The sequence below is a fragment of the Tachypleus tridentatus genome, chromosome 13 (assembly GCF_004210375.1).
Source record: "Tachypleus tridentatus isolate NWPU-2018 chromosome 13, ASM421037v1, whole genome shotgun sequence".
Taxonomy (NCBI): domain Eukaryota; kingdom Metazoa; phylum Arthropoda; class Merostomata; order Xiphosura; family Limulidae; genus Tachypleus; species Tachypleus tridentatus.
In genome coordinates this window covers 79,791,346-79,816,154 of record NC_134837.1, presented here as the reverse complement: position 1 = coordinate 79,816,154, position 24,809 = coordinate 79,791,346, and the positions used below count along the sequence as shown (strand labels likewise).

The 24,809-nt window shown below is 33.4% G+C and overlaps 1 protein-coding gene across 5 annotated transcripts in view; it reads right to left on the bottom strand.

Moving 5' to 3' along the window:
- Positions 1-24,809, bottom strand: part of LOC143240423 (ubiquitin carboxyl-terminal hydrolase 9X-like) — a 147,666-nt gene that overhangs the window by 11,731 nt on the left and 111,126 nt on the right. For 4 of the 5 annotated variants that reach the window (XM_076482835.1, XM_076482839.1, XM_076482836.1 and 1 more), the window contains exons 38-49: positions 23,517-23,658; positions 21,370-21,547; positions 21,025-21,145; positions 19,539-19,614; positions 10,622-10,796; positions 8,240-8,412; positions 7,980-8,071; positions 7,357-7,498; positions 6,965-7,052; positions 5,414-5,562; positions 4,407-4,580; positions 2,737-2,840 (exon numbers count right to left, since the gene is read on the bottom strand). In XM_076482835.1, the coding sequence (XP_076338950.1) occupies positions 2,737-2,840; positions 4,407-4,580; positions 5,414-5,562; positions 6,965-7,052; positions 7,357-7,498; positions 7,980-8,071; positions 8,240-8,412; positions 10,622-10,796; positions 19,539-19,614; positions 21,025-21,145; positions 21,370-21,547; positions 23,517-23,658 (1,614 nt within the window). The remainder of the gene's footprint in view (positions 1-2,736; positions 2,841-4,406; positions 4,581-5,413; positions 5,563-6,964; positions 7,053-7,356; positions 7,499-7,979; positions 8,072-8,239; positions 8,413-10,621; positions 10,797-19,538; positions 19,615-21,024; positions 21,146-21,369; positions 21,548-23,516; positions 23,659-24,809) is intronic. The other variant, XM_076482838.1, reaches the window with a different exon arrangement.

Below are 24,809 nucleotides of genomic sequence, written 5' to 3'. Positions count from 1 at the left end.
TTAAAATAACAATATAAAATGTTGATATAATTTTTGCCATAACACTGAAGGAGTAGTGGGAAGACATAGAATATGATATTAAAAAATCTTTTGTAGATTTCTAATTTACTCTGATGTCAGATTCTTCAACGTTTCAATTACCTAAAAACATTAGGTTCATCAGAATAATAAAAAAAAAGGTAAAATGTCCTTTAAATTTAAACTTATTATCATCACTCATTAAAATCTGGTGATGTGAACTGGACAAAAAAATATATTTACAGCACTTCAATACAAAAAATCTTGAAAAATTAATTTGATAAATTAGGCCTAGCAGCCTACACCATTATTACTAAGAATGATAAAATCATTTTAAGTATATCTGCAGACTTACAAATATAAAAGAGTCATTAATTTTATTAGAATTGAATATGTAGTAGTAGTGTATGCCACAATTTTTTCTTTTTACTTTACAAAACTACATATAACACAGTATTATATTTTTCACATCAGATGTATTACACTAAACTCTTGTATTAGAAATGAGTAACGGTGTGTGGCAGAGGAGAGTAAATACCAACACAATGTGTAGGGATGCTGAAAAAAATCTTTAGATATCTAGTTCGGAGGTTAGGCAAATACAGTAAGAAACCCACATAGCTGACAAAATTATTTTTACTCCACATATGAATGTCACATTGCTCTCTGACCTATACAAGTCCGAGACAGACTACAAAAACTTTTGTAACAGATCTGATTTTTATTTATCAAGATCTTACCTAGAGATGCCTAGAAAGCACATGTCACAATTCTCACACTAGGAAAAATTCTCTATATATTTTTTTATATTATTTTATACAAATAAGAACTTAAAAGTTATATTCTATTAGAACATAGATTGTTAGCTATGTTTTTATGCTATATGTATTGGCATACCAAGAAAAACAATGGTTTAATTAAGTTTTTAATGTACTTCTCTAAAACCTTGTGACATGCTCAGGAAAAGATGGTTGTGGAGAGAGTGTTAACCAATGCTCACTACAGCACTACATCATAGGCTATAGCAAATCAACTAAGCTAAATGTTTTTCTTGCCCAGTAGACTATTTCTGTTTATAAATTATACACACACACATGTATGCATAAAGACACACCTCCAGTTAACCCTTTCACAAAGGGTTAAGTATAATATACACAAGTTTGTGTACACATTTGCATACGCTAATATTCATACATAAGTTTTGATGCAGTTCATGTATCTTCACAAATTTGTTAGACTTTTAGTAAAGATTACAAGACATTTTGTAAACACAAAACCATATTTTTAATGAAGTATTTTTACTAAAGATCTGTTTATGAAAATATTGAGTCTGTTTAATAACTAAGTGCAAAGTAATTTCACCTTACAATTAAAAAACTATTCTACTTTGCAAAAATCTCAAATATTAACTGTGAAATCTCTAAAACATCCTAAATACATTTAAAATGTTTGTTTTCAATAAAACTATATTTTGTTTCTTATTAAAAAAATAGGAAATATACATTATAATTTGTAATTATTCTAACAAGCATAACACAAAAATACAAATGTTTTGTTTAAGTAGCTTAAGTTTCAAAATATTATATATTTATTAGTTTTTATAATAGTGACCTTCCAGTTATGCCTAGCTAACACTACATAACTTGCATTGATGCAGTGCATGTGTACCCATGTTTATGTATCCAATAACATAAAACTGACCTTTAGCCTTGGCTATGTTTTAGTGGACAAACATTTTGTGATATATAGTCACATTTCAATGATACATAACATACGTATATAGCTTATTGTTATTTAGAAATAAGTACTAAACTTATTTTTCTCAAAATATAGAACAATAAATAAAGTAGTAATACAAAAACTTCTCTTTTAGCTGTGACCTTTGAACTTAGTTGCTGCTGGATATAGGTTGCTAAGCCTTTCAAAATTTTGCACATGGAGGACATGAAACAAAATATATTTTTTCTTAGGTTTTTATATAAGGGGAGATTCTGAGCTGTTGATTGGTTATTGGCATCATATATTGAAGTAAGTGTATACATAAGGGACTGTTACAAAAATGGAAAGAGGTGAACAGGGCCACTGTGTTTGATACAGTGCATAAGTTATATCTCAGAAAAATAAAAAGATAAGAGATTTTCATTTTATATTTCAGCTTGTCAATATTAGTAATTTGAGTTCCTAATTCATACGAAACTAAATCTTCATATTTTGACATCATAAACATCTAATTTTAACCAGTGTTGCATTCAACATGGTACACGACTCACAAAAATCAGTATTTAGGTGCGTTCTTTTAATATTTACTTTGAAATTAAGAAATTAACTCTTATACAATATTAAGATATTTAAATTATAATCTACAATTTGGTACCAAACTTTCTGACATAAATTCAGAAAATAATAGGTCAATAAATGTTTATATGCAAGTCAACAAATGCAATTACATGGCTCTTGATCCTTGACCCATTGAGAAAGGGTTAGAGTGGTGTTATTTTTCTAACAGAACAGTCAATCTATAGAATACGTTTCCTTGAGATGTAGTAGAAGCTACAGCACTGAAGGAGTTTAAGAGAGGAACAGTTAATATTTGATAGAAAAAAGATTTACAAAGTAGGACAGTAGTAAAGAATGGGATGAGCTAGATGGGCCAATGATCTCTTATTATCCATTTGAATTTAAAAAAAACAACAAAACAACAACAACAATAATACTTACCTAGTTTTGTTGTAGAGAATGTCAGCAACCTGAGGTTGAATTGGCATAATGTAGTTAGCACACACCTGATCACCAGCATGTGGATTAGGAAGTGGTTGATTCTCCTGAAAATAACAGTCAGTAAGCACATTTCAATTTAAAAAGACATACAAATTCAAAGTTTTAAGCTTCTTCGTATTATTTAAATAACAATAAAAACTATTAAGTTAGTATATAAGTTACAATATATAACAGTTCCAAGACAATAATATAAAGAAAGAATAACCTACTAATGTCTGCCTCAAGTGAAAAGTCAAACAAAAACTATATTTTTAGTGTGCTTTTTCAATATATTTGGCACAAGAACAGTCAACCCTTTAACTTTTTCCTTATTCTTTTTTCCACCATTAATCAAATTTAGACTTAAAACAAAGAGTAACGTTTTTTACTTTGATAACCAATGTTATTCTCCACATAATTATGAAACGAGTTGTTTTATAACAATTAATGTTCAATATTACAGGTTAGAGCTAACTGTTGATGTCCTACTTTAGTGTTGTTTGGAAGTACTCAAGTCAAATGGTAGTAAATTATAGCAAAATTAAATAAATGATAATAAATTCAGAAGCAGATTTCTTCATTGAGTGGAAAATGTGCAAATAGTTCTTGTGTGTCAAACTACAATTTTTAATTAATTTTGACTAGAAAAACTAATACCAAATTTGACATCTGAAATAGAAATTTATTCTTGGTATGGAAAAGTGGAAGCATAGTTCATTTACTGTTATATTATCAACCAAGAAAATTTTTTATTTTACTATATGCAATTATCAAATTTTATGGCAGCCTAATCACAGCTCAACATAGACAGTGGTTTAGTGTTTTGAATTTTTCACAAAGCTCCACAAGGGCTATCTGTGCTAGCCATTCCTAATTTAGCAGTGTAAGACTAGAGGAAAGGCAGCTAGTCATTACCACCCACTTCCAACTCTTGGGCTACTCTTTTACCAATGAATAGTAGGATTGATTGTCACATTGTAACACCCCCCACAACTGAAAGGGCAAGCATGTTTGGTCTGATGGGGATTTGAACCTGCAACCCTTGGATTAGGAGTAGGGTGCCTTAACCATCTGGTCATGCTAGGCCACATCTAGATATTGAAACTCAAAGACATGATTACACAGTAAAAAACAAAGCACTAGAGCAAACTTCATGCCATCAAAAATGTGAAGAAAACCCAAGTGCTAAATTTTAAATGAAAAGTTAAAGAACAAGGTCTCTTTACAAAAACAACAGAATAAAGGTGTGAATATATAAAAACTGCACCAAACTATCTTCCACAGCTGAAATTATACAAAGCTATATGTTTTCTATCAGGAGCCAGAACAGGTCTGAATTAAATGTGCTACATTACTGGGTGATCTTCAAGTGTTGTGCAACTAAATCTCCTAAGTTGTGGTATTCCTGTGATACAGAATAGAAAAACCAATTTATCTAAATCTGTGTTAAATAAGCCCTTAAGCCATGGGTTTAAACAATAGGTCTATATGATAATGTTCCAAGATAATGATGCACGCACACGCACCAGATATGCCGTGTTAATTGTTGTGGAAATAGTAAACACAAATTTATTCAACACGTGTAACATTCTTGGAGATTTGGCATTTGATTCTATCATATTTACACTTACTTGTACAGAGGACTGGGTTTTGCAAGACACGTCACAGCAACGTACCAGAATACTGACTACCTGATGTAATTTACCCAGTTCAGCATACTGGTACCTAATGGGTGGGCCAGGACCTTCATCTAGTGCTACGAGCATAAAGGTAGCCGGGACATTCAATTTTAATAGCTGAGTTCTCTGTACAAAAGGAAAATAAATATATATTAGACATCAATCATATGGCAGTATGAATAAGAAACAGGAATATGTCGTCAAACAACTGTTTGTACTTCTGTTTCTCTTACTATAAACACTTCCTAACAAAGCATCCCTTACTGATAAAATATACATTTTTTATGCAAAACTTTATATACAGTAAATAATAAAAATAACAAATAATTACTTGCATGTTTACTCTGTATTTACTCTCCTTATGTCTTCTGATATGAATGTCAATAATCACAGTATAAAATTAAAAATTACATTAAACATCTGTTTTACATCCAATAAGTTATCATTATACTTATTAGTTTTATTATAAAATATGTTATTAGTAAATTCCTTATCAAGTCAGATGGTTTCAGTGAAAGTACGCTGGTGAAAATAACTACATAAAAAGTTAATATCCAATAGGTTATATTAACATAGAAATTCACAGTGTGTTCAGGTATGGAATGAGCCACCTACTAAATGAGTAGTCTATACACAGCTGACCTGATTCAGTACTAGCCAATGTAAAACAGTTACTTAACACAATCTAGCAAAGAGACTTTATAATGCTGTTATTGCTATATAATACATCATAAAGTAGTTTAAAGCCAATAGTAGTCATAGCAACTATGATTAATCCCCAATGTAAAACATCAACCTCTCAACTTCTGACACACTTAAGGAAGTTTAGACTATACATAATATAGAGCTTTAGCAGTTAAACACCACTACTAAATTCTCCAGAAGGAAACACCACACACACTGATATACAGACACAGCTGTCTAAGCATATTACTCATCACTATAAGCAAAACCCATACCTCTGCTACTCCTAGGGAAGCATACATCACAAACAGACTGAAATACTGTGTCAAGTGGCGACCATACTCCGAAACTTCTTTTTTCAGGAGGGAAAGAACTGCTTGTAGAAGGTGATCTGACAGAGTTGCATTGGGATCTGCTGGAGGGGCTTGTAGTACATAAATAAATCACACAACAGCAAAAGTTACTATGAATCCCATATCAATAGATAATATTACCATTATGACCTAATACAAAACATCTATTCTCCAGTGACCTGAAGTACTATTTGCTGTAAGTATGTGCATGTGTGCCTCCTTGTAATCAACACACTGCTGCCCCAGTTGTCAACAAAATTGATGTGCATGGTTAGGATATTAGGATCTAAACCCTGTGTAATCTGTAGGGCCCTCCATCTCTCCCCTGTGCATTCTGTTAAAACTTAAAACAAAAGGAGTAACTTGAAAAAAAACAAAAAAACACAACACTTTGCAGGATGTATAAGAGGAATATATATTGCAAAATGAATGAAAGATAATGAAAATTATTCACCTCTTCAAATGTCCACTACTTATACACACCAGTTATTACATGTAATACAAAAAATATTTTAGAAGTATATTACACTACCATAAAATAATTTGCTGTCTGTTACATAGGAAATAAGCAACTTACTCTCATTGCAACTTACTAGTACTGCTAAATATTTTGTAGTTACGTTAAATGGATAATTCTGAATGACAAGTAAAAATGTAAAAAAATAAGTTTATTACGTTTATTTTTTCAAATGTCATAAGCCATTTCTGTATTGTACTGTAACGTTTTTCACATGTCTGAATACAATTAACATTAAAGCTGCAATATAAAACAATTGCATGCCACTTCATTGTGCTTCTTAAAATATTTACACACGCAAGTCATCAAAATGAAACACTTTTTTAAAATATTAAATATAGAAGATATAATCATTATATGAAAGAGTAAAATACATTATTTTGTAATACAAGTTTATACTAATAGGTCCTTCTGTCAATGACATACATAGATACAAGGGAGGAAAAGAAGGCCAATAATTAAATGCATGTTTGATAAACTTTACTTCTTTCCTTGTATTTTAATCATTTTTAATTTAATTAAAGATATAACAAAATATACTGTTAGGGCTCCCCGAGAAGTGGTCCAGGGATGGTGTGACATTAAGAAAAACCTTCATGTCACCTCTGACTTTCCATCCCTCCCATCTCCTCCATCCTTTATATACATTAGGATTTATCCTCTTCTGTTACTCCATTGGGAATCTCTACATCATATTAGGTAAAATATGTTTTTGGAATAAAAGTTTAATTAATACCAAAAGGAAATGAAGCCTTTAAAATTTTGGATTTTGAAAGCATTTGTCAAGTAAAGTTGAAGTGTAAAGATTTTGCTACTATGTAGAGTTTATTGTGATATTTTTGTGGTGGATGAAAAAAAAAGTTTGTGGGTGTTTGTAAAACACTGATATAAAATCAAGCCATAATAAATTGGATGGACACACTGAAGTTAAAAAAGGAGCAAGGTGTGTAACTTACAAGTGAAATGGACAGGAGTAGGGCAAGGCCCATCCTGAAGAGAAAAATGAGCCACAAATACAATGATCTTCACAAAGGCACTGCGGACCTGATGAGGAGAATAAAATCAGAACAAAAATATCATTTTTTACAAGAGTTGAGCAGTTTTCCTGATTCCTCAAAATAGTTTTTAAAATCCAACATGGTATAAAACAACATGTAGTTTATTAAACTGCTAGATTTTTACATCAACAAAGGTCTACTGATCTATCCCATGTACTACCTTGTTTTTTAATAAAAGTAAAACTTGCTGAAAAACTACACACAAAAACATAACCCATAACACTGTCAACAAAACTACAAATGCATGTTTATTGCCATCCACACATTCAAATTACTCTCCATCAGCTAACCTCTGAACTAGGGCATTCCAGTAGATATTCACAAAATCTATGGGGATGAGCAAATAGAGCTGCATTTGCAAACCACCGACGAACGTTGCGGCTATTTCGAAGATGTAAACAAAGGGCATCATACCATTCATTGGCAGGGCCTCTGTAACAGTAGTAAACAAAGGAACACTCATATTAGGTATAAATAAGTACAACCTAAGCAGTTTAGTTTGATGATTTTTAGGTCGATCAAATGAACAGTTGTTGTTACATTCAATCACATTTAATTTTTTTTATTTTGAAACATTCTCATCCAACAAAAATGAATACCTTTGCTGAAAGAAGTTGTACCACTGCCCAATATGAGTGTGAGAATTATTATAATGTATACAACATGGCCAAACAAAACTCAATCATTATATCAATACACATTTTTTTTCCAAAACAATTAACACAACACTAAGAAAAAAACTGAACCATTTGAAAAAGAATAAAAAATTGTCATTATTAGAAAAATGCTAAAAACTAAAAAAAAACAACTGTAAATGACACAAAGTTGGTGACCTAATTAAAAAAAAAGTAAAACAAGGATTATACATAATTTTCACATACAATTCCAATAATCAAATAAAGCTGGTTCAAACCTCAGAGTTTTTTTTGTATGAAATCCTGTAGTAAAAAGAAACTTGGCAGCTAGCTGCACACTTATCATGGCTAGCTCTTCTGCTTCTGGGCTCTGGAAAATGAAAAAATTAAACTTATAATCTCAATCATTGAAAAACATAAAAAGGAAATTGCATTATTTTATTCATTATGTTTTCCAGCACGTGTAAAGTTATTTAAAATGAAAATTTAACCTAATGAGGCTACTTTCATAATTCAAATCTCAAGCAACAAAACTCACCAGTTTTTCTTGACCAGGTTGGAGAACAACATAAGGTGCATTACAACTGATCAGTTTCTTCATGAACTGAAAGTACTCGCTACTGAACTGATTTCTGTTGTGCATAAACTTAGTGTTTTGCCGTCTCACACTCTGTTCAATAGCTAGAGGCATCCTGATGGTATTTTTACTATCTGTTCAAAGAAAGACACAAGTTGTATGTAACTGTAAATCCAACAGATTTTATAATATTAAAATAATCACATATCTAATATCTATCATTTTCCTTCTAACATTGCAAAAGTAGACTGGATTAAAAGGAAAAATATTTTAGAATGAAAGAATGTTGTTGTTTTTTTAAATACAAGCAGTGTTCACCAAGTGGATTGTATACATATACATGCATACAATTGCACATTTTTTTCAATTATATATTCCTGTCATTATATGAAAATATAAGGTAAAGTTTAATGTGCAATGCTAGCAGGAAGTTTTAGTTTATCTGATAATTCCCAGTTATAATATTTAAAGAACTGAGAATGTAATTTAAGCACAATAAAGTGGAGATTAAACTTCAAGGAAACAGTTTATTTGTAGTAATATATACAGTTGTAGATAACTGTCCTTTATATATTCTTTTCTCTTACAACCAGAACTATGATTTAAGTTACATTAATTTTAATTTTCTCTTATAGTCTGATTTATTTTAAAATATTGATGCTTCTATTGTTTTGTTTAATACCATGAGAGGCATATGATAAATAACATCTGTAATGTTCTTAAAAGCATACAAATTTGTATGATTTCAGTGGTTTAAAAGCACAGATGCTATCAAAATATTGTTTTTTTTTCCATCCAAGGCCCAATTAATATGCTTTTTAATTTCTTAGGTTAGTTTGCTTCGTATGTGCAAATATAAGACTGTTTGTTAAAGTTAGGCTGGTCTTGGACCTAGGCACCTAACTGTTACAGTGTCAAGCAGCTATCAGATGTTTTCATCTACATTTTATGTAAAAAATGCAAATTCTCTTATTAACATTGGGAAATTGGTCAACAAAAAGCATAATAATAATAGGTGAATAACTAAAGTAAAAATAAGCAAATTAAAAAATAACTAAATAAGTAGCAGTAGTTATCACCAACTAGTTACTTCACTATAGTCAATGGGTTAAGATTAGAGATGACACAATAATACCTGTACTGTGTATTTACAAATGTTCTGTTACAGGTCTCCATAACTGTAAGAAGGAAAACCTGTATTTAAAACTCCTCTCGCATGTAAACAAAACCAGAAATTAAAAAATAACTGAGCCAGTCAGCTACTTCAGCACTGTAAAGCTTGAATGTGTGTTCTCAGTGAAGTATTAGATATTAGAAGTACCATATGTACAAGAAAAATCAACCTTTACTAAAGGATTATTCATTTGTGAAGCCAGGACTATCACTAGTTATATGGAACTTTTACATGCTGCATTTGGAAATACTTCCATTATCATTTGCTTTCTTCTTTTTACTAAATATTCAAAAATAATTTTCCCACCAACAAAAACTGCTATAACTTTATAAAATCTATCTTATCTTTATAATCTCTCAAATATCTGTGTTGAATTTAGTTTCCAAGAAACTCCATCAAACCTATGGACTAATAAAGTCATACTTAACAGTGGAGGGCAAGTTATAGGAGCATAAGGTAGTCTGAAATATACATGTTATGTGTCAATAAACAAAGAGAACAATTCCTTAGAACTCCTAAGAAAGTTAATAACAGATGCAAATGCAATACAAACCAAACTATATTATTTTCATGAGAAATCAAACATACTGAAAAGTTAATTTAGTAAAGCAAATTACAGATATCTTTTGGAGTTCAAAAGCTAAAAATTATAAATCAATTTGAGCCTGGTTTTAAATTTTTCCTATAATTAATAAAGCATTAGAACTCTGATTTAAATGAGTTTGGTAAAAGGGTAAAACAAGAAGTCCCTTGTTGTTGTTCTACAAGCCACAATAGCTTTTACCTTAGTTCATAATGAGCAGTTTCAAGTAACACCACTAACATAAACAATAAAAAATATCTTTTGTTTCTATTGATTAAGAATGTTAGTAGGCACATAGTAGCTGCTAATCAGAACTGATTCTGTACAAAAAAATACTTACATTAATATTATGCCCTGTGCTATCATCAAAAGGAGCAAAATTTCAAAAAATGTCATCACAAAAACAATCAGGCAAAAAAATTAGACAAAAAAAAAATGCTTAATTTTTCAATAAATATGGTAAAACGTTATTCAACCAGCAAACCATTTAAAAATTAATCCAGTACTTTCTGCCAAATAAAAGAAGAAAATATTTATAAAATAATTTACAGAGAACAAACATTTTTTTTTCTCAAATTAATCCTACCTAGAGAGAGTTTATGTAAACTACATGTCAGGCTGTTAAGTTCTACATCTTGTCTTCGATACAATAGGATGTAAGCGTTCCACCATCGTTTCTGCCTTCTGTAAGACATACGTTTCAACATGTGGTCGAACACTTCTCCCATATATTCTCCACCAAAACACTGATTTTTCATTTCCTTCATGCAATGAAACAAAATGTTACTAGACAAAACAAAGAAGATAAAAATTTATACCTTTCACGATGTCTTCCTGTGAGTGATATCAATGAAAATAAACATCATAAAAAAACAGAAATACATGAAGTACATTTCATCTTACTGAAACAGAAACTTTACATAGAACAGTTCAACAGAAATAGGTTATAAAACAATATAAGAGCACCTCATGAAAAAAAATTTGTTTAGAAGTATGCATAATTCTATAGGATTTAATATTAAAAGAAAAGCTTACACAAGATATAATAAACTATATCATAGTTTCAAATTCTTTAGTTATACATTTACTCTGAAACTTGAAATGAAAGATTTCATTTCACAAAGACTTTAAGGTTATTGAGTCCATCTGTAAAAAATAAAATGTTGAAGAACTAGAAAAAGTACTGAAAAGTAATAACTGATCTGTAACGATTAGTATTTTATATTTTTACAGTGAAAATATTTAAACAAAAATACACTAATGTCTTAAACTTTCTGTGTATTCTTTCACTGTTAATCATACATTTCATTGTATATATCCAATAAGTTAACTATTTCTGCATTCATCAATACATTTCCTTTAATGTTTTATATTGCTGACTGAAACAGTTTACTTCCTGCTGCAAATCTACACAAACCATATGAATGACAAGGATTCATTAATTTTACTTTTCAAAATTGCAGTGTATTATATTTGTAAGGTGTCCTAGTGATATTTTCCAACAACATTGTTGGTCAAAATAAATTATCTAATAGTTACAGTTTGTTCTCAGTAAATAGCAATATTTGTGTGCAATGTTTGAATAGAATAAACTCAACACTATGTTCAAATATTTAAAAAAAAAGTGTGTCATTCAAACAGTTTGCCTTTGCAAGTTTTAACTTACTATATTTGACATACCTTATGCCTTGTGTGCAAACATTTTTTTTGTAACTTTTGAATGGACATAATAATAAAAAATCTTATGCTTCTAAGTAGTTGAAGAATATTTTCAAAACTTTGTCTTGAGGTTACTTTGTTATGGTTGACCAAGATAATATATATAAAACACAAAATATATGTGTATGTTTGTTTCTTGTTATTTACCTATTCTTAGGTTAGCAGGTTAGTCTCAACCAATCTCAATGTAGGATGACAGTTTGGAACAAGAGGCATTTTAATGGAGGATTCACCTCCACCCCTCATTACTGCTGTTAATGAGCATTTATTATCTTTGATGTAAGTTAATGTTCATTACATTCATAGATGGTGCAACACCCTTGCACACACAAAAAGAAATTATTAAAATTTCTATAACACAACATACACATAGTATGAAATGAAGCCATACAAACATGCAACTCTAATAATGCATTTCCATTCTCAGTAGAGGAATAAAAGGAAATAAAACAGTTTCCACTACTGCAATAATAAATAAACTCAGCTGAAACTTCTATTCAAACATTTCCCATGAGGCTGACATGAAGAGCCATTTTTGAGTTATACAAAGTTCCTACTTTGATACATGATCTTTCAATTTCAGCTCTAAAGAAAACCTTTGAAGTCAATGACTATGAATTAGTTAATCACGTGAAACATTGTGAAAGATTGATTGATTGATTGATTTAATGTTTTATGGCACAAAGCACCGAGGCTATCTGCGCGCCAGACATTCGGTAAAAATGTAAAAAAAAATAATAAATAAATGTAGTAATAGACATAAATGGAAATGAAGGTAAAACAAAAAAGTATAAAACCAATGTTGACACCTAGTCTACAATGTTAAGATAGAAGGCAGAGTATAAGAAGTTGTAAGGTATTTACTCTAGCAAAAAGGTAATGATCATAACCTGCCAGGAAGACTAACAGGTAAGTTCAAGAACCACCGTCAGTCACCTGAAGTTGGTCTTTCCAGTCCTGGTTCCGAGTTATGTGTCATAGCGACCAGTATCAAAATGTAAAAGAATAGAAGTTTTAAAAGATACATAGCAAAATTGTAACAATGAGTAGCCAAATGTCCAGTAAAAAGATAAAGTCAAGTAAATGGAGTAAAATTTGTAAAAGTAATTGAAGATAAAAGCAAAACGGCAATTAAAACAGAAAATGGCATAAAAACCAATGTTGACATCCAGTCAACAAAGTTGTAAAGAACTACCTGTAGCAGAATGGTAATGATCATAACCTGCCAGGAAGACTAACAGGTAAGTATAAAAACCACCATCAGTCACCTGAAGTTGGTCTTTCCAGTCCTGGTTCCAGGTTATGAGTCAATGTGGCCAGTACTAAAAAGTTAAGTAGTAAAAGTGTGAAATGATATGCAGCAAAAGTATAATAACAACTCGCCAGGACGACTAACGAGTAGTTCAAACGGATAGTTCAAACAGTAGCGTTAGTCACCTGAAGTTGGCCTTTCCAGTCCTGGTGTCGAGTTATTTAATGTTCTGGCCATTGTCCAATGTCAAATTGAATGAGAGAGATTAAAACTGTAAAAAAGGAACCACAATTAAAAAGGTGTAATAAATAAATATGCAACACTTAAATGAGATTAAAAAGATTAATGGCCATTAAAAAAATTAAAAACATTATCAAGGTGGACAGAGTCACCATCACCAATAACTTTGTCCAATGTTACAGACTGACCCTGGGAAAAAATATGTTTAAAATATTGCCGCCGTTGAGAATTGTAACGATGGCAAGAAAGTAAAACGTGGCTGATAGTGATTTGAGTGTTACACAAACTACACATTGGTGCATCAGTTCCAGATAAAAGAAAATGATGAGTTAAAAAACTGTGACCAATCGCGTAGCCTAGTGAGAACAACTTCCTCCTTCGAACTTTACGGAAGCTAGATGGCCAAAGTCCAATTTTGGGTTTGATTTGAAAAAGTTTGTTGTCACGTTGCTCACTCCAAGTGGACTGCCAGCTGGCACGGAGCCAAGCCTTGAAGACAACATCATAGTCCATGTACGGAATAGGCATAGGAGTGATGGTGCAGAAGCAGACATATTTAGCTGCCATGTTTGCAAGCTTGTTCCCGCGAATACCAACATGGCCTGGTATCCAGAAAAACTGGATTGAAGTAGCTGCTAATGAGAAATGGGCCAGTCGGTTTTGAATATCAGCGAGAATAGGATGTGAGCTAACGTGTAGCGATTCCAAGGCCAGTATAGAACTAAACGAATCAGTATAAATAGTGCAGTTGGAGTACTGCTCCGCTGCAATATGATCCAGGGCAAGAGATATGGCATACAATTCAGCAGTGAACACAGAAGCTGTAGAAGGGATTCTGCGTGCAACTACTGACCCATAGCAAACCATAGCAGAGCCCACTGAATTACCTGATTTGGAACCATCTGTATAAATGGGAACTGAATGATTGTTTGAAAGATAATCATTGAATAAAAGACAGAACTTCCAATCTGGAGTATCTGCCTTTTTTAGGTGACTGAAAAAAAGGTCACATTTGGGGACTGTAATAAGCCATGGTAGGATGGGCCAACCTGTGGAATCTGCAATGTTATCCAAGGACAGACCCAATTCATCCAATTGCGCCCGGATGCGAAGGCTAAACGGAGCAATGACAGATCGTCTGTTCTGAAAAGTACTGCCCACCAAGGAAGGAAAACACATTTCCAGGTGGGATGCTTTGGTAAGGAATGAAGTTTCGAAGTATATTGTAAAGATAGTTGCAAACGGCGAAGGTGTAGAGAAGGTTCATGAGATTCAATGTATATACTTTGAACTGGAGAGGTACGGAAAGCCCCAGTGCAGAGTCGAAGTCCTTGGTGATGAATGGGGTCCAGCATCTTTAAGGCCGAGGGTCTGGCAGAGCCATAGACCATTGATCCATAATCGAGTTTCGATCTAATAAGAGCACGATATACCTTTAACATTGAACAGCGATCTGCCCCCCAACTGGTAGAAGAGAGAACATGGAGGATGTTCAGTGCTCTTGTGCATTTGACCCGTAGCTGTTTAAGTGTGGTATAAAGGTCAGTTTACGATCAAAGATAAGCCCCAAGAACTTGGTCTCCGGGACCACTGGCAGCAAAACTTCACCGATATGAAGTTCAGGATCAGGGTGAATACCCCGTCAACGGCAAAAGTGCATGCATACAGTTTTGGAGAGAGAAATTAAAGCCGTTCGCCAGAGTCCACTTCCATTACACAATTGAGGGCGGTTTGTAGTTGCCGCTCAATATATCTCATGTTTGACGACTGACATGAGATGTGAAAGTCGTCGACATACAGCCCATTCGCAACAGTGAGAGGGAGTTGTTCAGTGATGGCATTTATCTTTATACTGAAGAGTGTAACACTCAATACATAGCCTTGAGGGACTCCAAGTTCCTGTACAAAAGAATGGGAAAGTGTCAAACCCACACGAACTTGGAATCTCCTGTCCATTAAAAATTTTTTAATAAACATGGGTAGATGGCCACATAACCCATATGTATGGAGGTCTCGCAAAACGCCATACCTCCATGTTGTGTTGTAAGCCTTCTCTATGTCAAAGAATATTGATACAAGATGTTGGCGGTTGAGAAAGGCTTCTCTGATAGATGTTTCAAGACAAATTAGGTGGTCTGTGGTGGAGTGCTGCCGACGGAACCCACAGTGGGTGGGCGAGAGGAGGTTGTTTGATTCAAGGAACCAAACAAGACGAGCATTAACCATCCTTTCTAATGTCTTACAGAGACAGCTCGTCAAAGCAATTGGACGGTAGTTTGAAGGAATCTTGGGATCTTTCCCTGGCTTAGAGAAAGGTAAAATAATAGCCTGGCACCAGGCATCAGGAAAAACATTCTCCTGCCAGATCCAGTTGAAAACAATCAGAAGGACATCAAGAGAAGCAGGAGATAGATGGTGCAGCATGTCATAATGAATATCATCAGGTCCAACAGACGTACTGGCAGACCGATGAAGGGCCATTTTTAGTTCCACCAGGGTAAAGGGACAATTATAGTCAAAGAAACAGTCAGTTCGAAAGGAAAGAGGTGATCGCTCTGCCCGAGTCTTGATGGCCAGGAAGGTGGAGGAACAAGCAGAAGTGCTAGATACCCGGCAAAAGCTTTCACCTAGAGTGTTAGCGATGTTCGAACATCAGTCACCTCCTGACCATCAGAGAGTAAGATCGAGAGGGGGACAGAATTGTAGTGCCCATTAACCTTTCGAATCCTGTCCCATATGATCTTGAAACTGGTGGTAGAAGATATGCTGGTTGTGAGCTTAATCCAAGATTCCTTCTGGCTTTGACGTCTTACCCACCTAGCATGTGCACAGGCCCGTTGGAAAGCAACCCGGTTTGAAAGTGTGGGATATCTACGAAAAGTATCCCAGGCCCACTTTTGAGCCTTCCGTGCTAAGTGGCAAGCAGGATTCCACCACGGACGAGGATATCGTGGAAAACGTGTCGAGGTTTTAGGAATACACTGAGCAGCTGCATGTGTAATACAGTCAGTTACTGCTGCTACACAGTCGTCTATTGATGGCTGATTTACGATGGCAGGATCAAGTTCTGCGAGAGCAGTGAAAGTTGACCAGTCTGCCTGATCCAGCTTCCACCGGGGCACGCGGGTAGGGTGGCTTCGGCCACGGCCAGTCTCTCACAAAAGGATCGAAAAATGATCACTGCCTAGTGGATTACTGTCAACCCTCCATGAAAAATGGGAGAATAATGAAGGAGAGCAAACTGAGAGATCAATAGTGGTAAAGAACTGACTAGGTGCATGAAAGTAAGTGGAAGAACCAGTATTGAAAAGAGAAAGATTGTGATCAGAGAGCATCCGCTCTACAGATCGGCCCCTCCCATCAATAATAGCACTTCCCCAGAGGGGATGATGTCCATTAAAATCCCCTAGGATTAGAAATGGAGATGGCAATTGTTCAACGAGAGCATCAAGATCTGATTGATCATATGTCTCTCCAGGGGACAGGTACAGAGAACAAACAGTGATGGTATGACCCAAGGAAACACTGATGGCTACAGCCTCCAAGGATGTGTTGAGTGACAAAGACAGGGTGGGCACGTGTTGATCAACCAACAGTGCCACCCCTCCATGTACTCGACCATCACATAACCTGTCATTTCTGTACAGAAAAAACTGCCGAATGGAGACAGTATCAGCAGTTTTGAGAAATGTTTCTTGTAAAGAAAGACAAACAGGATGGTAGGAAGCAATCAGCGTTTTGATATCATCCAGATTAGAACGTAAACCTCGACAGTTCCATTGCATTTAGGTGACCATTTTTAAGAACGGGTAGGTGAAGTGGCTGGAGAACCCTTCGGTTTACGACCACGTCTTTTTTCTTTACTGTCTTTAGTCGGAGAAGGTCTATCAACCTCCATGGATCCTGCTCTGGGTTGGGTGGGCAGGTTTTTGTTATTGGAAGGGGAATCCAGTGACTGAGGAGGCGAACGAATAATTGTTTTGTCTCTTGTGGTGAGAGAAAAAGATGTATCAGAAGAAATGCCTGTATTTGAAACTGAAAGATGTGGATCTTGAGGTTTGTTGGAAGGTATGGGAGGAACAGAGATGGGTGTGGAAGTCGATTCATCAACCTTTTTAACCACAGAGGTCAAAAGGCTTTTCATTTGTTTTGAAAATGATTCTCCTGGAGGCACAGAGAGAGATGTCTGCACTCCCACTGTAGTTGTGGAATGAAGTGCAGCAGCATATGTCCGAGATGGAGTTGTGGACAGCAATTTCCGAGCCTCAGGATAAGTAATGTTATGTTTCGTTTTCAAACGTTGCACCTCTTTTTCCTCCAACCATTTTGGGCAAGAATTAAAGTAAGAGGGGTGAGAACTATTGCAGTTTACGCAATGTGGGTTCATGTCACAGTCATAGGCATCGTGGTCCTTGCCTCCACAACGAGCACATGTCAGGGAACCACGACAAGATGTCTTTGAGTGGCTGAATCTCTGACATTGGAAACATTGAAGAGGGTTTGGTATGTATGGCCGAACCCTGCAAATGAGATAACCTGCCTTGATGGTGGCAGGTGCACCTGGTGAAGTAAATGTTAAAACGAGGGTATTTGTTGGCAGTGTAACTCCATCTTTGCGAGTGGAGATGCGCCTCACTGCAGAAACTCCTCGAGTGGAGAGACCAGCGAGAATCTCTGACTCGGGAACGTTCTTCAAATCCCTTTCAACAATAACTCCTCGTGAAGAATTCAAGGTAGCATGGGGTGTAACCTCAATAGGTATATCCCCAATTGCCTTTGAATTCAAGAGGAGTTCACTGTGTTGGGATGTGGATGTTTCAACCAATATGTCACCAGATCGAAGTTTCTTTACTGACTTTGGAGAGCCAGCAAGTCCCTTTTGAATAAAAAAAGGGGACATTTGCCATAAAGGTTTTTCCGAAAGAGAATGTGATATAAGAAATTGAGGTACGTGTGTTACTGATGTTGAAGATTGCTGTTCTGAGTATTCAAGACGTGGTCACTTACCCATTGACTGTTTTTTTTACAATTTTATTTAAATTTTTTAGAGGATCCATAGGAAAAAGGAAAAATTTCGGTACCCACTGATCCCACCCACCATGGAGCCCTACAAGGGGACGCACTACAAAGTCACGCAAGGACAATGCAGCAATGCCAGGGTTTCGTGAGCACTATACCCAAACACCAGCATCAGGCACAATGTCCACAACACCCGTTGAGAACTTCCAACACTGGTACTTGGTTGACTCTAGCCCAAGTGGACCAGCCGATTGACCCAAGGGGGCCACCCAAAGGCCACCCGTCTACAGGAATTCGAGGCCAAAGTGGTGTGTTAGGGTTGGACCCCTCAACCACCAGGATCCTCTCCTCCCCTTCACGGGTCGCCACGCACGGCAAACACGTGGGTGGATGTTTAGATCCCAGAGAAGGTAACCAGATAGAACAGAACCTTCCCTGGGAGGTCCCCTCACCACGTACAGGAATCCACACCGAGGGGCATTGTGAAAGAACATTTAAAATTATGTGTTGAAAGTGGTAACAGAAACCACCCATAGTGGCACTATTTTTTCTATTACCTCTTCCTACTGATTAACACACAGTGTTTTTACCATATTTTAAGTATACACATATTGCATCACTAAAACTGATATAAAACATTTGGTGAGATAATAATGAATACTGTAATAATTTGCTATAAATAAATTGTGTGAAAGTTAAAAGTTTTTTGTTATTTATTATAGCATCAACCTGCACATTTTTTAAAGTTCATAACCCAGAAAAGAAAAGGTATTTCAGCTTGTTATTTTCTAAAATATTAAAGTTTCAAACCTTCTTTTTTATGATTATCTGTTTAGTTTGTTCTTTTTCAAAGCATAGACCACTCAAATTTCTCAAGTCAATCAACATTTCCACAGCTGAACAAAGAGAAAGTACAGAATCACAGATGTTTAGCTAACCAAAAATATTGAAACTTGAACTAGAAAAAATATAATATTTGAAGCCAGCAAAAAAGCAAAAAATATTATATGACACATTAACAATTCAGACATAGAAATTAAAGGAAGGTCAAACATTTGTTCATAGTTTTATACACTACATAAGCATTATATTAAAATAACAATTCTGGAATATTTTTGAGGAAAAGGAATAGAATTATAATATTTTAAATTTGAAAGTTCAATAATCAGTGTGAATTAACAGTTTGAAAAAGGTAATAACACCAATATTTTTTTAATTACATTATATTCTGTAATGTATTAAAAAAGTTTTATTTGTTGCTTTGAAGTCTTACCTCATCATCTTCCATCTTACATTCAGTGACTTCACCATCATCGAACTTGTACCATCGATGTGTTCCATCACTATGTCTAAAAGTTAAAAATTAAAGCTCAAAGTTCCCTTAATCCTTCTCACTATATATAAATATTTATGTACAAAGTTGTATCAAAATAATCCATGATTATTATTTCTTGTTATACACTTGATAACAGATTTTAAACAGCTAGGAAGTATAATGAGAATGTTTAATTATAATATTTCACTTACAAATACTTTAATTTTCCATTATTCAGTATTAGAAAGAGGAGTATTAATAAACTCAGGTTAATTTATGTCTTTCTTTAAATAAACTATTGCACACAAATGGACACATTTTACTGTAGGAGATAAAGCTAGTTAATTGCACCAGTTAGAAAGAAAGAAAATAACTTCCTTAAAGGTTCTCTAACACTAGCACAATACTACTTTTTATTGCATAATGTTATTAAAGAAAGGTGACCAACTAAATACATGTAAAAACATTACAGCTAAATTAATACAAAAAATATTTTATGCAATAATTCTGTCTGGTTTATCTCTAGTGTTTTATATATTGCCACTGTTGCCTGACTTCAAACAGTTCCTGCTGAATGGTCTGTGTCATAACAAATGAACACAAAAATGTTTTCTCTTGGTAAACTTTTAAATATTAATACTACCACAGCTACACATTCATCATTTTCCTGGATACTGAATCACATCAAACCCAAATAGATTTGTTTGTAGTGAAAGCACAAAGCTACACAATGAGCTGTCTGTGCTATACCCACCAAGGATAATGAAATCCAATTTCTAGTGTTACAAGTTGGCAGACGTATGATTAAGACAGTGTGAAGAAATACTTGTCACTTATCAGGTAATGAAAAAAAAACAAACAAAAAACAACTCTTTTGCTTTAACTGTGATCGTAAAACTCCATAATTACATAAACACAGAAATATACAGCTAAAAACCTATCAATGATGGCAATATTATTGAAAGTAATAGAAAATAAGACATGATTAAAGGGACAACCTTTGTTATGAAAAATTGTAACCTGAAAGTATTCATCTATCTGGGTATAAACACATTTTTATAATACGATGGTAAGTAGACAAGATATAGATAAAGAAGGCAGTGTTCTCTTTGAAGTAAACCCTAACTCAATTGTTTTACAAATAATTGTGTAAGTATCACATTGAATATTTTCTTTAAAAACAGTAAAACAAAACAAAAATGGAGTAGGTGACTAATATCCTGAAAACAACAAAGAAAAAAAAAAAAAGAGAAAAAAGTCACATTTCATTTCAAGTAAACCTCTTCCAATGTAAACCACTGTTAAAATTAAATACTGTTGAAGAATTATTTAAAAGTTTCTATACTAAACATTTTCAAAATAACAGTTACGAACATTTGGTGTTAACCACAAGTAAACTGACAATTCCTTAAAGAATCATTCACTAACACTAAAAAACTCTCACCTGTGTAAAATATAAGAGTAGTAATGGCCCCCACTAGCTTGTCCACTGTGTACAACTATTCCATTCAGAATGTATTTGGTACATTCATTTTCTCCTTCAATCATGTCTTCAACTATCTCACCTAAAACACCAGATTTACTTTTATGCTTCCCTATCATTGTTACTAAAACATTTATTGACATCTTTAAGCATAAAGTTATAAACCTCACATTTTATGACCACAATGTGCTGTTATTTACTTTTTCACTCCATATTACTATTTATATTGTTTTAAAATAATATATATAAAATAATAATTATATAAGAAAATTAGTAAATCTTCTCTGAAGAAATAAAAAATCGTACCTTCCATTTTTTCAAGTCCTCTTACAGTATATGGCTCCATGTCTAGTTCTCGAGGGAATTCAAAATAATCATTAAATTTGATAGCACATTCTCGTTCCCAGTCATAGTCAAATCTTTTTAACTGAATGGCAAGCACAAGGGGCAATCGCTTAATGCACAATCTTTTAACTGTATCCACCTGTTAAAAAAAAACTAATCTTGCATGTTGGACACTCAAACAATATACAAAATAAAAGATGAAGTGCAGTTCGACACTAAACTACACAAGAATATGTTTATATTACAAATCAGAACACCACTTTAAACTGAATGGTATATTAATGAATGCACTTTTCTTAATATTTTTATCAACTTACAAACTAAAAATTGATTTATGATGATAATAGACTTGTATACAGTACAAGGAATGCATTATAAAAATTTGTGTTACACCTTATGGACATGAAGAGTTTGCTCTATAAATGTAGGATCTGTGCCAACAGAACAACATCTATGACTAGAAAATGCTCAAAAGAAAAATGCAAATTGAGTATGGATATAAATATAAATGTAACAGTACATTATATGTTGCATCTACATGCATTCTCTTGTCAATGTAGGCAAAAATATATAAAGTATGTATTTAGTACCAAAATGTATGTAGGGAACTACATTAGCTGTCATAGTTCCAATGACAGAGACCATACTTATAAAATATATAAATGAAATATGCATTAGACCTTCACAGTAGGGAGTTTACAAGTCATCTCACATTTGACATAAAGTAATGAGACACTGGACTGAATCTGTTGGTCTTTTGGGAATAGTTCATTATGTATTCTCAACATGGTTGGTATGAGTATTAAAACTTTAATAAAATTTGCAACTCTCTTTGTTAACCTGGAAATGACCTAGGAAGGTCGAAATATTATTCTGTACTTGATTTTTATTAAAATTTTAATACCCATACCATACATCTTGAGAATACGTTTTTACTTCAAGCGCGTTTCTCGTCATCATGGATAGCTTATTAGTGTTAGGCGTGTGTGCATCCAACAAAACAAGTATCTCTGAAATGCCAAAGTTTTTTGACAGCTCTATTAAATATTAAGTGAAGCATCTATGTAGACCTTCACCACATCATGACACTTAATCTTTGGAGTTGACAACTCAGCATTATTATTACTAGGTCAAGTTTTCTCCAATAGTACAGAGCACCCAGTGCATGCTTTCAGGTTGGGTACCATATAACAAACCACATACGTGCTATATCACTGATAAAAACTTCTCCATCCTACTCTGTAATGACATAAAAAATTTTTCACCTTGCTGGAAAAATGCTACCTTGACAATTCTTTTAGGATGTTTGCTACTGATGCTTAGAAAATAGTAAGGTCGCACACTTCTTTATCTCAAAAATGGACAGAAGTCTGTACTAATTTCAGATGTGTATCTACTATGCTGCAAAAGTTTGTGGGCCTTATTAGCACACCATGGTGAATATGGGCGTAGATTTTTTCCTCACGAGGATTAATGTGCATTGCACCACACTGAGTGTCATATTTGGTACCCAGCCAATCCCAGATCAAATATGCTTGTAGCTTCAAATTTTGAAATGCCAAATGTGCCAGCCAAAACAACAAATACATTTATGACCAAAATTTAATTCTTATAGTGTTTAAACATGCAATGTTAACAGTGCTCTTTCCAACTTGCCAACTTGCATTCAGGAAAAACATATTTTATTCTTAATTGCAAGAAGAAAAAAAATACAAGTGCAACAAGTCAGTTTTCAAATTTGGAAAACATGAGTACCTTTTTCAAAACTGGCTTTTAAAAATTAATTTTTAAACAAATAAAAAATTGCAAAAAGGGAAAGATAAACAAAAAAATACTAAAACATCAACAATAAATTTCTTATCAAAACAAGACTTTTGTACATTATCAAATATACCTTGTTTACAAGATAAATAATAATTCAGGTACACACAAGTGGAAATGCTTAAATGTTAAAAATTATAATAAAAATAACTATGTGACAGACAATATCTATTCACAGTTTATATCCAGCCATAAGTTTATTAAGATCTTTATGTCAAATCTATTTTAACAGGTACATATCCTAATAGTTATAAATTTTCAGTTTCAACTTAGGCTTCTTATCTTACCTTTTTATTACATTTTTCACAATGATAAGCATTTGCTCCTTCTAAAAGATCTCCTTTCACATACTGTTCAAGGGAATCATGCAAGTTACTGTGGTTTCGGATGTCAATATTTAATGTTGTAAAAGACTCTTCCCTTGAATACCTACAATACAAATAAGGAGAAAAAAAAGTGGTAAAAATAATATTAATTCAAACACTTTAAATTCAAAACATTTCAGACACTTAACCCTCACAATATCAACTTGCAGGTCCTCCAGTAGTGCCTAGTGTTGTTGCCTTTAAAACAAAGTTTAATTTGACAAATTACAGGCCAAAATTTACTGAGAAAGAGGTTATTTTTAATAAAATATCTCTTATAGAGGTGCTACATTATAATTCAGATTAATTCCTATACAACTAAACAACAGAGGGTAACTTTTCTAACCTTGTAACCAAGAATATTAATTTCAGAACTCCCACCTTAACACAAAAACAAAAAAAATCTATTTCTTTAACACAAATCTTTCTTACATGTTGAAAAATTATAAAAATACTTTTATATGTTAGTACAAGTTCTTTGAATATTTATATAAATTTTAAAGCTTAAGCTTTTGAGAAACAAGTTTGAGGTTCACTGGAAGATATGAAGTTACTTTTATACACTTTTTATTACCCATGGGATCCACATAATGCATCATTTTAGTAATTTTTTTTATATATATTCGTATGCTATACGATTCAGCTTAAAGAACTGACCTGAAATATTTATTAAAATTATTTAACTTCTATGTAATTCCACAGAGACACTGATGGTATTTTTGGCTAAAGTTTGTGTGAATGTGCAATTCAACTATTAGACAACCTACAACTATGAAAGTCATGTACCCAAGATCAATTTGGTGATAAATAATGTAGAAAAATATGCTTGAAAAGCTGATGATGTTTGAGTTTTGTTGATAATTCTAGGGCTAAATCTCAAAATTCTGTCTTTTCCTCCTTAGTCATTTTCTGTATAATTTATGCTACTTAATTTGTACAAATGGTTAGGAGGACATTCCATTATTACGAGAGTGAATTATTATAAAAAATATTATATTTTTATTGCAAATTCATGCCTAAACACAGTGCGACTCGCATTGTGACATGAAAAAGTGCATATTAAGTTAAACTAATCTAAGTTATAACAAGCAATTTTTAAAAAACAATACATATACTGTAGCTTATAAAAATCTATTTCCTGAGATTTAATCAAATTTGTGTGTTATTAATGTCTCACTTTGAACTCTCTTCTAAGATACAGCTGGCCCCCTAAAT